General features: G+C 36.8%; 2 protein-coding genes and 1 long non-coding RNA gene across 6 annotated transcripts in view; 2 read left to right on the forward strand and 1 right to left on the reverse strand.

Moving 5' to 3' along the window:
- Nucleotides 1-6,525, forward strand: part of LOC108004266 (uncharacterized) — a 94,442-nt gene extending 87,917 nt beyond the window's left edge. Inside the window, exon 2 of the long non-coding RNA XR_009831092.1 lies at nt 6,432-6,525. This is a non-coding gene — a long non-coding RNA (uncharacterized LOC108004266). The remainder of the gene's footprint in view (nt 1-6,431) is intronic.
- Nucleotides 1-13,912, forward strand: part of LOC108004218 (RING finger protein 17) — a 192,527-nt gene that overhangs the window by 160,251 nt on the left and 18,364 nt on the right. The window lies entirely within an intron of this gene.
- LOC108004253 (uncharacterized) overlaps nt 1-13,912 on the reverse strand; it is a 67,154-nt gene that overhangs the window by 46,908 nt on the left and 6,334 nt on the right. The window contains exon 2 of one of the 2 annotated variants that reach the window (XM_062079117.1): nt 9,322-9,398. The exons of the other annotated variant lie outside the window; for it this stretch is intronic. Coding sequence (XP_061935101.1) covers nt 9,322-9,337 — 16 coding nt within the window. The 5' untranslated portion in view covers nt 9,338-9,398. The remainder of the gene's footprint in view (nt 1-9,321; nt 9,399-13,912) is intronic. 2 annotated transcript variants of the gene reach the window in all.

Here is a 13,912-nt window from a genome sequence, read left to right on the forward strand (position 1 = left end):
GATTATCCTTAATCTCTTTTATTCGTCGCCCATGCTTTATTCCGTAACCTGTTTTTCCATGAAATTGATAGTGAATTCTAGTTTTTTTTCTTCCGTTTCGGAATTCCTGTTGGAATTAACATCGAACGAAGGGGCTTGCAAAGAAATACATGAAATTTTGCGTTTGGTCGATATGCAGCAAGGATGGAAAATTTATACGTATCTTTTATTTTAATTTATTTCGATAAAAATGATGTTTGGATATTCAATTTCAAATATAATTTACTACATTTATATAGGTATAAATGTGCGTGAAAATATGATTGAAAAACTTTAAGTTTATCGAAACTTAAACGATGCTAGCGCCGCTTGACCATTAACTCCGATATATCCGATATATATTTATTTATTCATCTATTTATACTATCACCTTACTTAGAAAGACGATCTAAAAACCGATTATTATCAAACGATCGAAATATGATATTATTGAAGTTCTTTCTGTCATTCAATTTGGCCGGATATAGCAGGTGCTAAAACAAAAAGAAACAAATCGTAAAACAAAAGGTTAAACCTAAGCAGCATGAAAACGAAGGAAAGATCCCGTTTTCAAAAGGAACGCGACACATAACGTGTCCCGGCTTTTCATTTCGTTTCCTTTCGTTTCCTAGTGAAAACCTAGTGTATATAAAACCGGGAATATTTCTCGTGGCTCGTTCTCGGTTTTCGCTCGCAACACGCCGCAAACTTTGGCTTCGCGGGTGAAATGCGTGGAAAATTCACCTATGTACACGCGTTTCCAACCAATTGAACTTCTAGATACACGTCCGTCGGAACTGTTGTTACGTAACACAGGGAGGGATGGATATCGTGAAGAGAATTGGAACGCAGTGAAATTTTAAAAATTTGGTTAAAAAATATGATAGAAGGTACGAGCAAGAGAATTTTATTATATACATTTTTAATTTGGCATTTTTTTTTAGATGCCCAGATCTTCAATTTTATGGTGTAAAAGCCTTTTGTTTAGCCTTAAACTATTAAAAGAATACGAGACAAAAATAACGATAATTCTTTTCATTTAATAATAAATAATTGAAGCAGAAATATAAACAAATGCATCAAGCACTTGGTTAGCAGTTAAGTAAGACACGTGGCGCTGGTGTCATCGATCGCCATTAAAAAAAAAAAAGAGTACGTAAATTTCGATTAGCTCGAGCACCTTTAAACTGTTCCTGTCCCTTTTTAACCATGTTTTACATCGAGTTCCACGCTAGTGGTCCATTCCGCTGGGTCGATCCAATTAAGTTCTCGGCAGCCAGTTAATGATGCTGTTATTAATCCTATAAAAGTGAAGCACGTGTAACGAGCGGGCGCGAACTTCGCGAAATTAATATTACTGACGACCGGCCGCGATAAATCAACTTTTACGACAGAGCTCAAATAAACGTTTCCAGAAGGGAGAAAGTTTAAATTAAAACTTGCACCACCTCCATTTCGCGCCCTCTTCACTTCAGCTACTTTCTCTGGCCGCGCCCCTCTATATCCCCGTTTTATCTTCCCCTGCTAAATCGCGCCGGGTCCTCTCGATTATCGAAAGATCTTTAAATGGAAATGCTCGTACGTTTATTTAGAGAATTTAGATTAATTTCCTTTCGATTATTTACTCGAAAGAGATAGAGAAATTTTCAAGAGGAAAATGGAAGTTTTAATTCCCGGCTGGATTCGTAGATATAAAACAGTCGGAGGAGGAAATGTACGAAAATTTTATTCGATTAAATTATCGGATCTTCGCATCTTATCTAATTATTGTAATAAAAAAGTTTAATAAATATATCTCGATATATATATAAATCAACGAGAGACAAGTTACGATTTCGAATAGAATTGGAAGGATGAAAATCTGATCGATTTCCAGTCACGTTCGAGTCACTTCCGTCGAGAGTGTATCAATCTTCCCCTCCACGGGTACAAAATAGCCGGGTGCGGGAAGCACACAGTGGTGGAAAATAAATGTAATCGAGCCACTGGCGTACGCCGGTCTCGTCCGGTATACGCGATTATTCGGTGTAATCGTATTATTCGAGATAACACGGCTTTCCGCAACCTCGACACAATAGACGGCGCCGGATCCGAGGTGCACGAGCGCGCGTAGCCCCGGGATACTTGCCGTCAACTCGCTTCCTCAAGGGAATGTAAACACGTGCGAACTGTTGAGTCCGAGTACCGCCACTCTGAAAATACCTCGAAGGGGTTGGAATAAATGCCCGTGAAATCAAAGAGTCGCGGGCCAAAGATTTTTCGATAATGGAGGAGAGCGAATTCGAACATTTTTCCTTTTCCCTTTTTTTAAGAAATTTCGATCAAAGCTTCTGTCTTTCTTTCTCGATGGATTCTCTCTTTTATCTTGAGTATCTTGAACATCGAAGATTTTTCTTTTTCCGCAGAAAGAAATTTAAATCAAAGATTCCGTCTTTCTCGATGAAACTTTGGAATACGAGTCTCTTTTTATCTCTAGTATCAAAGATTTAAATTTCTCGATGAAACTTTGGAACAGGAGGTGTTTTTTTCTTGACTTGATCGTGAAATGTCTTTTCGAGATAACGTATTTTGTTTCGTTGAGATTAATTGTACGTGTTCAATGCGTAAGATAAAATATGATGTTTACGATATTTTGAAAAGTCGCTCGCCCCTAGTCTTTATATTATGAGTGGAAATTCAAAGCTGTCAGAATTTCTGCGCGCCAAAGGCTAAAGGCGCGCACGAACTAATACATTACGTTGTTAAGGAGCCAATTATCGAGTTCGAGTGTCGTACAATAATACCGGTTCGTATCTCGAGGTGGTGGAGGCACACTTGTACACAATTGTACACAGCTCTTGCTATAAACTCCATGCTTTGAGACTTTGGTAAGCAAGTTGAGAGAAATTACAATTCCCTTACTAACTGAAGATCCGATCGAACGAGCACTTACTTAATTTTCTAAACAGTGCACAGGCGTGCCGTGTTCAACGATATTGTATTTAATCCGTTTGGATGGATCTTTATCGATACATTTTTTTTTTTATTTATGGAAAATGTTCGAAATTCAAAGAATTAATTATGAGATCTCAGGACAATTAGATTTGAAACTTTCAACGATAATTAAGTAAGTTAGCAAGGAAACCGGTTTACATTTTTACAAGTTCCGTTTGCAGCGTAAGAAAATTCGAATCGCTAAACATCTTATATTCAATCCCTAGCTAAAACTCAAACTCGAAACTTAAAAGCTTAACGAGTTTGAGATCAATTTATCAATTTTAATTGGCTCGTGCATTCGTACCAACTGTGTACTTATTTAATAACGACGAGAGGGTTAAAAAATTAACGGAACCCCTCGAAAGGAATTATATATTTATCCTTTCGAGGCGTCCTTATTTCGTCCTCCCCCTTTCCCCCCAGTTTATTTAATTGTAGAGAAAATAGCAAGAGAAGAGAGAGGTCGAAATGAAAAAGAGAAAAAGAGAGAGAGAGAAAAAAGAAACTCGCGTCGAGTTATTAACGCGCTTTTTAAGCATTCTTTTTACTACTCGTGTTCCGTGTCGAAACGAAAGAACGCGTTTTTTTCTGAGAATAATTAAAGAAGTCTGAAAGGTAAATTGAGCGCAATTATTATTATTATTACCGGGGACGAGAACACGTTAATTTACAGGTGATAGTTGCACCGACACTTCTTCCTCCTCCTCCCCTTCTTCTTTCAGCCAAGGAGTGTTGTTGCAACAGATCGATTAGAGCTAACTAATTGAGACGCTTTGTGTCGATCGATAATCCTTTTTCTTCTGCGTTTCGTTCTTCGACGAATTGAATTCCCGATTTACTTTTTGAAATTCACGCGTGGACGAGAGAAGGAGGGGGAAGGGAGAGAAAGAGAAGGAAACAAAAAGGAAAGAAGAGAAAGATGGGAAGAAAAAGTGTGGAATGGACGAAGAGAGGAGAGCGGTTGAAAACACCTCTTTTAATTTCTATTAAAACCTTCAAACGCGATTTTATTCTCGTCCTTTCATTTATGTAATTAATATCGCTCGCGTTAATTGCGATTAAATCTTCAAAGGGGGTTGCTCGTAGAAATTTTACGCGATATTTACTTTCCTTGCGCTTTTCTCCGTTTTATGAGTCAGTTTCTTCTTCAATGTCCCGTTCGAGGCAAGATTCTTAATGATTCTCCTTCTAATTTTTTATCCAATTTTCGATTTATATTTTATAAGAGATAATTTTATCAGTGGATATTTTTATCAGTATTACTTGTATTCGTTGTTGAGAAGGGGATTCTTTTGATTTCCTTAATTGATACGTTAGTTATTTTGTGAAACAAATATATTGAATTTAATAATTGAATCAATTGGATATCAATAAGATATAATTTAATAAAAGAATCTTTTTCGTTTTAAAAAAATAAAAAATAGTATCACCTGTAAATAGCCGCACAATTCGATGTGATTAAAAACTTAAAGGAGGGTAAAACGGTGAACGCGTTTTACGACGTGTAAAATTTCAAGGATTTAATTTAAAAGGTGGAAAAGAGAGAGAGAAATTTTTTTCCACCAATGATAATCTCGTTCGTTCGTTCGTTCGTTCGTTCGTTCGTTTCGTTTCGCGAGTATTTAACGGGGTCGAATTTTGTCGCCGCGCTGCCAAACGTCATTAACTACCAATTTTGCGCAAAACGGGTTAAATAGTTCGCCGAGATTCTCTGAAAGCACCTTTCACAACGCGCACATTTCATTTATTGCAATTTACTACGAAATCCATATGAAAATAATTTTCAAACGTCGCTAAATGTAGTTTACGATAATACAGGGCCACCCCGACAAAAGTTATCAAACAGCATTAACGTCTTTTATACGTTATATCGATTTGCCTGTTCAATTTTCTGCGTGGAGCGGATCCCTGGAGGGGGAGGGGGAACAAAAAGTATATAAATTTATCAGAATATCAAAAATTTGTGAATTTATAAGCAGGAGAGATTAATTATTGGATTCTTTTTAATCGAATCTCCTGAAAAGAACCTCCTTCAAAAATCTCGGATTTTTATATTTCGAAAATATATTCGAAACGCGTGTATTCTATACTCCAAGGGGGAAAAAAAAAACAAATCGAGAAACAAAGTAACGGATCAGATGGAAGACGGATCCTCTCCTCCCAGTTTCCGCTCCAATGCCTGCCCTCTATCGGCGGCACGTGACCCTCCGCTCTCCGCTTCCTGAACTCTCGAGACATACGTTATAAAGGACGATGCCTCGAGACGATAAAAACGGTGAACGGCGAGCGACGCCGTTTCCTCGAAATAACGTTAACTCCATAGCCGTCCGAGCAGTCACGCGCTCTTCCACCAGAGCCTTTTAAATTCGACGTTTCCTCCCTCTTTATCCCCTCCCTCCCCCGTGACAAAGCAAAATCGCGCAAACACCTTCCCCAGCCTCGGGGCACGTGTTCCAACAACGTGTTTCCTTGTTGGAACGCCTCTGAACCACTTACTTACGCGATTCGACGTGTTATTTTTGCACGTACGTGTGACGTGATGTTTTCCATCCGCGGAGGGATACTGGTGTGCACTGGTCTTTTTTTGAATTATGTTGGATGACGGTGATGGAAGAGATTCAGACGGATTTACGCGTGCAATATTGCGCGTTCCTCTACTTTTACAGACGACAGGTTAACGCCATTTTCGTTCAACCGACGAGTCTCGCGATGTAAAAATCTCTCGTCACTCTGTTATTTTATTGTATCTCGAGTGGAATTATTTGAGGGAGGAGGGGCAAGTCGAAACGCGAATATTTTATTTTAAATATCGATGATGATTCTTTACATTCTTTGGCGGCCTGTTATTTAGGAGGCATTTGGTTCCCTCGATAAGTTACGTAATTCGAAGTTAAGTTATTACAGCGATGACGTGATGGGACAAGGTTTAAAGTTGATTGGCCTTCGAATTTCGAATATTTGATTTCTTGTATCGTTGATCAGTATATTTTAGATTTTCAGAAAAGTTTTTTTCCAGTCTTTTCACGTAATCATACGAGTGTTTATGTATGGATTAGTTTAATGATAATGGTATGTTTTTGCTCTCTGCAAGGAAGGGAAGTAGTTTGGGAGAGATGATCACGATTAATCTTTGGAGAAAAGACTTAATGGGGATCTATCTTACGTAAATCGTGTTGTTGCAGGAAATAATATGAAGTTTAAACTTGCGTAACATTGTAACTTTATAATATTGGAAAATAATAAAAGGATAATCATAGAATCGGCGAAATTCTTTATTAAAATTTATATCTCCATTGAATTCGTTGTGTGTAATTAAAATTTCTTCTAAAATAAAGAAAGAAAGGAAAGAATTATAATTAAAATAAATTAATTGTTGAAATATTTTCATTAATGTTGGTGAATTTTAATTAACAATACACGTCTTCTTTTTGTTCCAGGTAAGAAATCGCCGAAAAACTCGTAAACGAGACAAATTGGGTACAAATGATTGCTTATTAACAGTTTCGCGAAATAACTTCGTCAAACTCTCACGTAAGTTTATCGAATTCCCAATTTATTCTTCCCAACAGGTCATTGATCCGTAAAGCTAATCTTTAATTACTTATTACACACAGGCTACTTGCCAAGCTCGGTTATAGACCAAGTTACATACCAAAGTTCACAGTTCGTAACTCATAGCCTAATAACTCTCTAAGCCTGGTATGTTTCCACTTGGAGCGATTAAATATCATTCATTAATTCATCTTCGTTCAACTGAGAATTTGACAATTTTATGAATTAAGAATCTATCGCGCATTAATATATATTTTTAAAATTTCATCGTCGATATTTTTAACATTACTTTGGATGGATAAGTAATAGAATTGTTTTGGAAACCTAAAAAAAAGTCATAGAACGCACATATTTTGCGAAAATATTTATGTATGAAAGTATGGGATTAAATTCAAGAGACTTCTTTCTATCGGGTCTCGTAACAAAAATACTTTATATTAAACCTTTGTCGTCGTAATCACTCTCAAATCTCGATTCTTCGTTCCGTAATTTCGACGATAAAAAAAAAATATTTCAAAATGATAAAAATGTCCAAATCTTCGCTCTATTCGAACAATAAAAACTATATATAAAATAGAAATTTATATATGGAAGAATATCTTTGATCAACTTTCGTAATTTAAAAAAAGAAACAATCCGAAAAGAAAAATCGTCATTCGAAGGGGAATAGAAAATGATTTCGTGCGTGCAGTGTCTCGTTTTCTTACGTTTTCTCCGACCGGAAGCATGCAAAAAGGCAGCGTTACGTTCTTTTTCCAACCGACCCACGAGAGTCAACTAATGACTCGCTCTCAGTAGTCATTGTTCATTGTTCGACGATCGTGTACGTCCACATTGCGATAATCTACGCAACTTCCCTTTTCGGCTCTTACATTTTTACCTTGCTGCCACCTCCGACTTAAAGGCCGCGCCTAATTGAGAGATCGAAAATATTCTTCTTTCTCGTTAAATTGAGAAGAAGAAACACTCTGATGTAATTACTTTTATAATCGATACAATTATCGTTACACCTCTGCCGTGTATAATTTCAATTCAAAAATCGATTAATATCGATCATCATATTTAATAAATGTTAAAAATACGAACACATTCCGTGTTATTTGTATTTGCTTAATTAACTCGATTATCTCGATGCATAACCACAGAAGGAATGAGGTTAATCAAAGGTTAATTCTTTCTGTCTAAATAAAGAGATTAACAGATACAAATGGTCCTATATAGATTTAAGAACAATGAACGGTGTCCCTCATTGTCTTCCTATCCTCCATCCATCACTGAATACATCTCGCGCTTATTGCAAAACACACTGTATGACCAGCATTCGCGAATCATTCCTCGAGCGGCATGTAACAAACGTTACCCCCATTCATAAACCACATCGTTCGACGCTCGCCTCTCATCGATCGTTCTTCCCCCTTTTTCCGGGGATAAAGGATAAATTAAGAAGCAATCAAAGAAACTCAGTTATCCGCGAATATCGAGAGACAATCCCACAGATTCATTTAGTTGGGAGGCTAGTAATTCGCAATCTGCCTTTCGCCTGTGCAGAGATAAACTTTCAGTGGGAGAAAACGGCTGGCCGCAACCTCGTTCTACGGGGTGGCGAAGAAATTCGATCAACGGGTGCTTACAACGATAGAAAAGGATATATTATTTTTTTTTTTAAATACGAATTTATACGAACAAGTTCGATGATGGATGAGATTCAAGGAATTTATTTTCTAGGATATTCGTTCAAAATTTTGTTCGATTCGAAATTTTTTTTTTTTACTTTATTTTAATTTTAAATCTTTCGCAATTACGCGAAATAACGAGAGGATAATTCAAGTTTGATGTTGAATAAATGTCATAAATAAAATACAGGGGGTGTATATTGAATGAAAGTTCATAGAGGTATTGCTGTAACACGGTGAAAGCGTTTTTAATCTTGAAATTCTGGCACGATTTTGAAAACAGGTGTAAAAGGAATCGTTAATAAAACGCGACAGAAATGGGAATTTGATGAAAGAGGCGCGTTCGAAATTGTGTCGGTAGATAGAAAGGGCCGATGTATTATGGCGTGTACGTGGTTCTCTAAGCTTCTTTCAGAAAATTTTGTAATATATTTTCATCGAATAACCTTATGAAAGACATTTTTCGAACGCGTAAAATAAATTCTTCTCGTTAAATTAAAAAAAAAATAAATAAATAAATAAACGTTTAATAACGTTAAATAAATAAAAAAATTGTATAAACAATCTCTATTTCTTTCTCTTTCAAACGAAAAAATTATAATAAATAATAATATAGGAAAGTGTGTTGGTAATCGATATATTTATAGAATCAGAAGTGAAACGTAAGCGGATAAGGGAAAACGGATCGTCTGTGGTCAGCCAACTTGTCCACGGTACAAGATATAACGTAACAAAATTTACGTGCAATTATAGAATTCTCGTATTTTCTATCGCGCTATTTCGTATCACAAATTGACAAACTTTTAACAATCGCATCTATCAAATACCTTTTCTTTTCATTTCTTTTACTCCCATATCCTCGTGCCTGTGCAAACGCGAGAAGGGTTAACATCCCGCCCTTATATCAACTCGCTCTAACCAAACATCTCTCCAACGTGACACGATCCGAGTCGTTTAACATAATCAAACATCTCGAAAGAAAGAAATCTCCCTCAATTTCACTCGATAAACAGAATCGTCAGAGACGTTCCATAACAGAAACTGCCTATATCGTCACCACCACCAACCCCCGACCCACCACCCGTCATCACCCGTCTCTCACCCTGTTTTTCCAACATTTCTGCTCCCCCGTATCGTCGGCACACCGGGCCTCCGGATGGAACAACGTCACCAGGGACCCTGTAATGAACGTAATTTAAAGTCGATCTCGAGCGGACGTGCTTCCACAAGCGTGTGTGTGTGTGTGGGGGGGAGGGGGATGGGCACACACGGGTCGTTTGCCCGTCTTAGAAACCTCGTTACGGGTGAATATCTCGATTCAACGCTGTGACGCGATCCAAGTCGGCAAGTTTCCATTCTCTCGGTGATGAAAACTCGCCAAAGTTTTCGACATAATACCCGCGTATAATACGATTCCGCGGATGAAATTATTGTTTTCACGGGAACGAGACCATACCCGCCTCCAATCGGCCCTGTTTTTTCGCCCTTCTTACTTGGAATCACTTCGTTTTGGGGATGAATTTTTTTTCGTTTGTCTCTCGAGAGAATTTTGAGAAAGTTGAGTGTGTATCGTTGGAATGTAAGAATTAGGGGAAAAATAGATGATACTTGAAGAGAATTTGAATATTACTTGGAAGAATACTCGAAATTTATTAGAATTGTTTAAAAGGAATTTCAAATAGATTGGAAAAGTATTTGAAGAGAATTGCGGGAGAATTGAAAGAAATTGCGATATTTGGAAATATCGGAACTGTTTGAAGAAAAATTCAATGAGTTTCGAAATCGCGATGAGACGGAAAGAATTTTCAAGGAAAATTTCAAAAAAATTCTAGGTCAAATTAAAAGAAGAAGACACATAAGGGAAAAGGTATATACACAAACATATATTTAGAAAGAAAATTAGACGAAATTTCTTTTTCCTCCCTTTCTAAATTTCAGAAAATAGAATTTTGATCAATAAGGAGGCAAGTTCCTCGTTTCTGGCGAGGAATAGAAAATCCGTGTTCAACGAACCAAGCATTTTCCAATGCAAATTTCCGACACGGTTGGTGGAAAGCCGACCGACAAGGTCACCTGCGAAACTGTTTCCTCGATCGAGACAAGGTTACACGATCATAAAGAGGGGCGGGATCGAGCAAGGTGGCAGGCAAGGATTTCCAGTTTCTGAAACTGGATGGAAACAGCTTGAGAACTTTCCATTTGCTTTATTTCCTGAATTTCGTCTCTGACCAACTCGTGACTCTTCTTCCGGCCTTGTGGAAACATCTCGAGGATCGAAACGACGATGTGAAAAAAGAAAATATATAAAACAGCGTCCAAGGAGAACAAGTTCGAAGTTCTCGAGATCGGGATCACTTTATTATCTTTTGGCAGGGAGGATGTTTCAGAAGTTTCGCCATTAAATAAGAATCACTTTTAGTTTGATTATTTTTCTTCTTTTTTTTTTTTTTTCTTTTTCCATTTTGTTCCTTCAAATTTTTTCCTCCATTTCCTTGAACAAGTAATTTATTTTTTCTTAAATTCTCTTTCCCAGAATTTTTTCCCCCAATCGAACTAAAATTTGAAGATTCAATTTTGAAGATAGAAAAAAAAATCTCACAGGATAACAGTCAGCAATATTTAGTAGAAACTGTAATATCGAGCGAGTTCGTGGAATTGGATCGATCGAACGAGCACGTAATAAAATTGATGGCAACGAACATTCCACACGATCGATCGACTGATCCCAAGTTTAGTCATTAACAATCTTGGATCGCTATGCGGGACAGCCTTCGTTATAACAAGATCTCAACCTACGCTACGTTCACGGGAGCGAGAATTTACTTGTACGCTTCATTCAGAATGCGAACGCATCCGGTGAAGGGAAAAACGCGCGCGAGATGTAGAGATGTGCCGCAAACGTGATCCAGTTAATAGAAAATTAACTTTTTTTCACCTCTTCCCAATATTTTTATATTATAACGTATTTTAAAAATCCACGATGATCGAATGGAAGAAATTTATGGAACGAAAGGGGAGAGAAGGATATATTATATTCGATACATTTGTTTTTTTATTTTTGCGAATTTAAGAAAGGGGATTTGTATATACGTGCAATCGAGTGATTTGTAGGGAACAAATCGGTTTAAAGATTTCCAACTGTTTGAACCCGATTCGCTAGACTCCGAATTGTATGATTCTATGACACGCGAAATGAAATATTATGTATAATCACACGCGATATTAGATTTCGAGCAGGACTGTGTGCTTCGATGCGTTCATAGGTTTAAAAAAAAATGGTAATTACGAATTCTGAATGAATTATTAGCGGCAATAATTAAAAGGAGGAGAGCATTGCCTATAATAATTAAAGACTAATTATTGGCAATAATTATCATGAATATTCTCTGCACTCGATCGATTTGAATTGGTGGCACGATATGGACGACTTGACTGAAATATATATATATATATATTTATCGGAAGAACGAGTTTCAAATAATGACGTGTACAACGACTGTTTCTTGGGCCCCTCTTTCTTGGAAAAAATTACGTGTAAAAAAAAAAACAAAAAGGAAATGTCGAGAAATTTTGGAAGAAAAACTTGAAATATATTTTAAAACACCTTTCTCCCTTTTTCTATAATTCTATAAGCAACGATTTATCGTATAATACGCAACGATTCGACGCTTAAATTTCCCCCCACCGATCCCACACGTACTGAATTTATAATTTTACTTTGAAACTGCAATGTGCAGTCCATTACAGTTGGTTAATTAATACGTTTTGTTCCATGCCGCTCTGAATCGAATTATTTTCACAAGGAATAAATTATTAACGCGCAACATATTGATACGCTAATATTTACATAATAAATTTACGCTCGCAGAAGAATAAAAGAAACGGGGCAGAACGGCCCCGTTGTTGTTGATAATTATCGAAATGGATTAAATCCCCGGAGCGGCGCGAGGAACCCGCTCTATAATTATTTCTCACTTTTCCAAAGTGCATAAGTTATCATGATCGATCATTCTGCGAAACGTTAAACGTTAAATGGCCGAGAATTCTCGAATTATAACGATAAAAATATCGCGATTTATCGTGCGTTCGAAAGCAAATGTAGGAATGTTAATCTAAATACCGGGAGGCTAAATTTTAAAACTATTGCTACTGCCAACGATAAATTTCCAAAAACAAATTTCTAACGACGTTGAATTCATTTATCTTAAATTTTATCACACGTACAATTTTAAACTTTGTTTTAAATTTTATTTATATTTCAGTGAAAGATTGCTCAGTACATATTAATAAAATGCTGCGAGTTATATTATTAAATATAACGAAATTTGTAATAGTCGAGCGATATCATCTCGCTTGTCCGTTACAAAATACCGAATCATTGAAGAAAAAAAAAAGAAAAAAAATGGAGGACGCAAACGATTTCTAAATAATTACCATTGTAACCGGACGGCATCGTCCCACGATCTGCGCCGCTAGGAACCATTATCGTCTGTTTTTGTGGAATCTGTATCCAGAAGTTTCACAAGGCTGTAATTCAGAATCGTGAAAGCAATAATAAGATTTTCATTAGAGGGACAACGAAGTATTGGGGAATCGTAAACGCTTTAATAATTCTTTGTAACGAGATGAGTTCACCGCGCTCGGGAAGAATGGAAATAATTATTCCATGATTTACAACCGGAAGTCGTTAGTGTCCTCCCCGGTGTTCTTCGGGATATCCTGCGTGAAATATGAAAACGGATCGATAATTAAATTCATCTGAAATTATATTCATCGGAAGCTCTGAACGCGCATTATCGTCGTCAATATTGTTTTAACTCTTAATATTAATAATTAATCCCTTTCCGCTCCCATATATTTCTAATACGATTATTATTAATTTTTAGAAAAAAAGAAACAACGTTTAAAGGTAATAATTTTTCACATAATTGGAAATGCCCCTTTGAAATCTCTCTATGCTATTTTCTCACTTAATGCCTCGTGTCATGTTATTGTCGATATCGTTTATATCTCACCTTCGATATTCATAATACCTGTTTTCTAAAACACGTGTTTGACAATATCTATATATATATATTTCTAAATACACGTTTATCTTTTTCCTTCTCCTTTCATTTCAAACATAATAAAATTCTAATAACAAGATTTCTAACAAATCGCTCGAAGAAACAACAGATAAGAAGAATTTTAACCATCCTCGAGCAAGAATTATCTACGCTTTATTCTGATTATAACCAACCACTGCTGTATCTTATTTTAAATTTAACCTTTAAATCAAACGTTAGATTAGACTGGAAGTGGTATTAATGTTTTAAATAGATTTAAAAAGGGGGAAGGAAAAATTTCGGATGGAGGAATCCCTCTCCATGTCTCGTGGATTATGCAGCTATGCATTATTGTCACGCGGCTGTTTTGGCCGTCGAAATGAAATTTACCGTGGCGGGCTCCGAGCGACAACGAGTCACGCGTCGCTCTCTCCACCAGATTTATTCGTCCCTGGGCCGAAGGGGAGGGAAAGGTTGGACAAGCCGTCCCAAAATAAATCCCGTAATAATCGACGCGATCGGCGGGCTCCATTTGCGCGAGATTCTGACGAACGAAGGCGAAGGTAACGATGATGTTACACATTGATCCTTGGAAAAGGCTTTTTGGATTCGATGTTTGGAGAGCAAATGAGGTTTCGTTTGATTTGA

The sequence above is a fragment of the Apis cerana genome, linkage group LG9, assembly GCF_029169275.1.
Source record: "Apis cerana isolate GH-2021 linkage group LG9, AcerK_1.0, whole genome shotgun sequence".
Taxonomy (NCBI): domain Eukaryota; kingdom Metazoa; phylum Arthropoda; class Insecta; order Hymenoptera; family Apidae; genus Apis; species Apis cerana.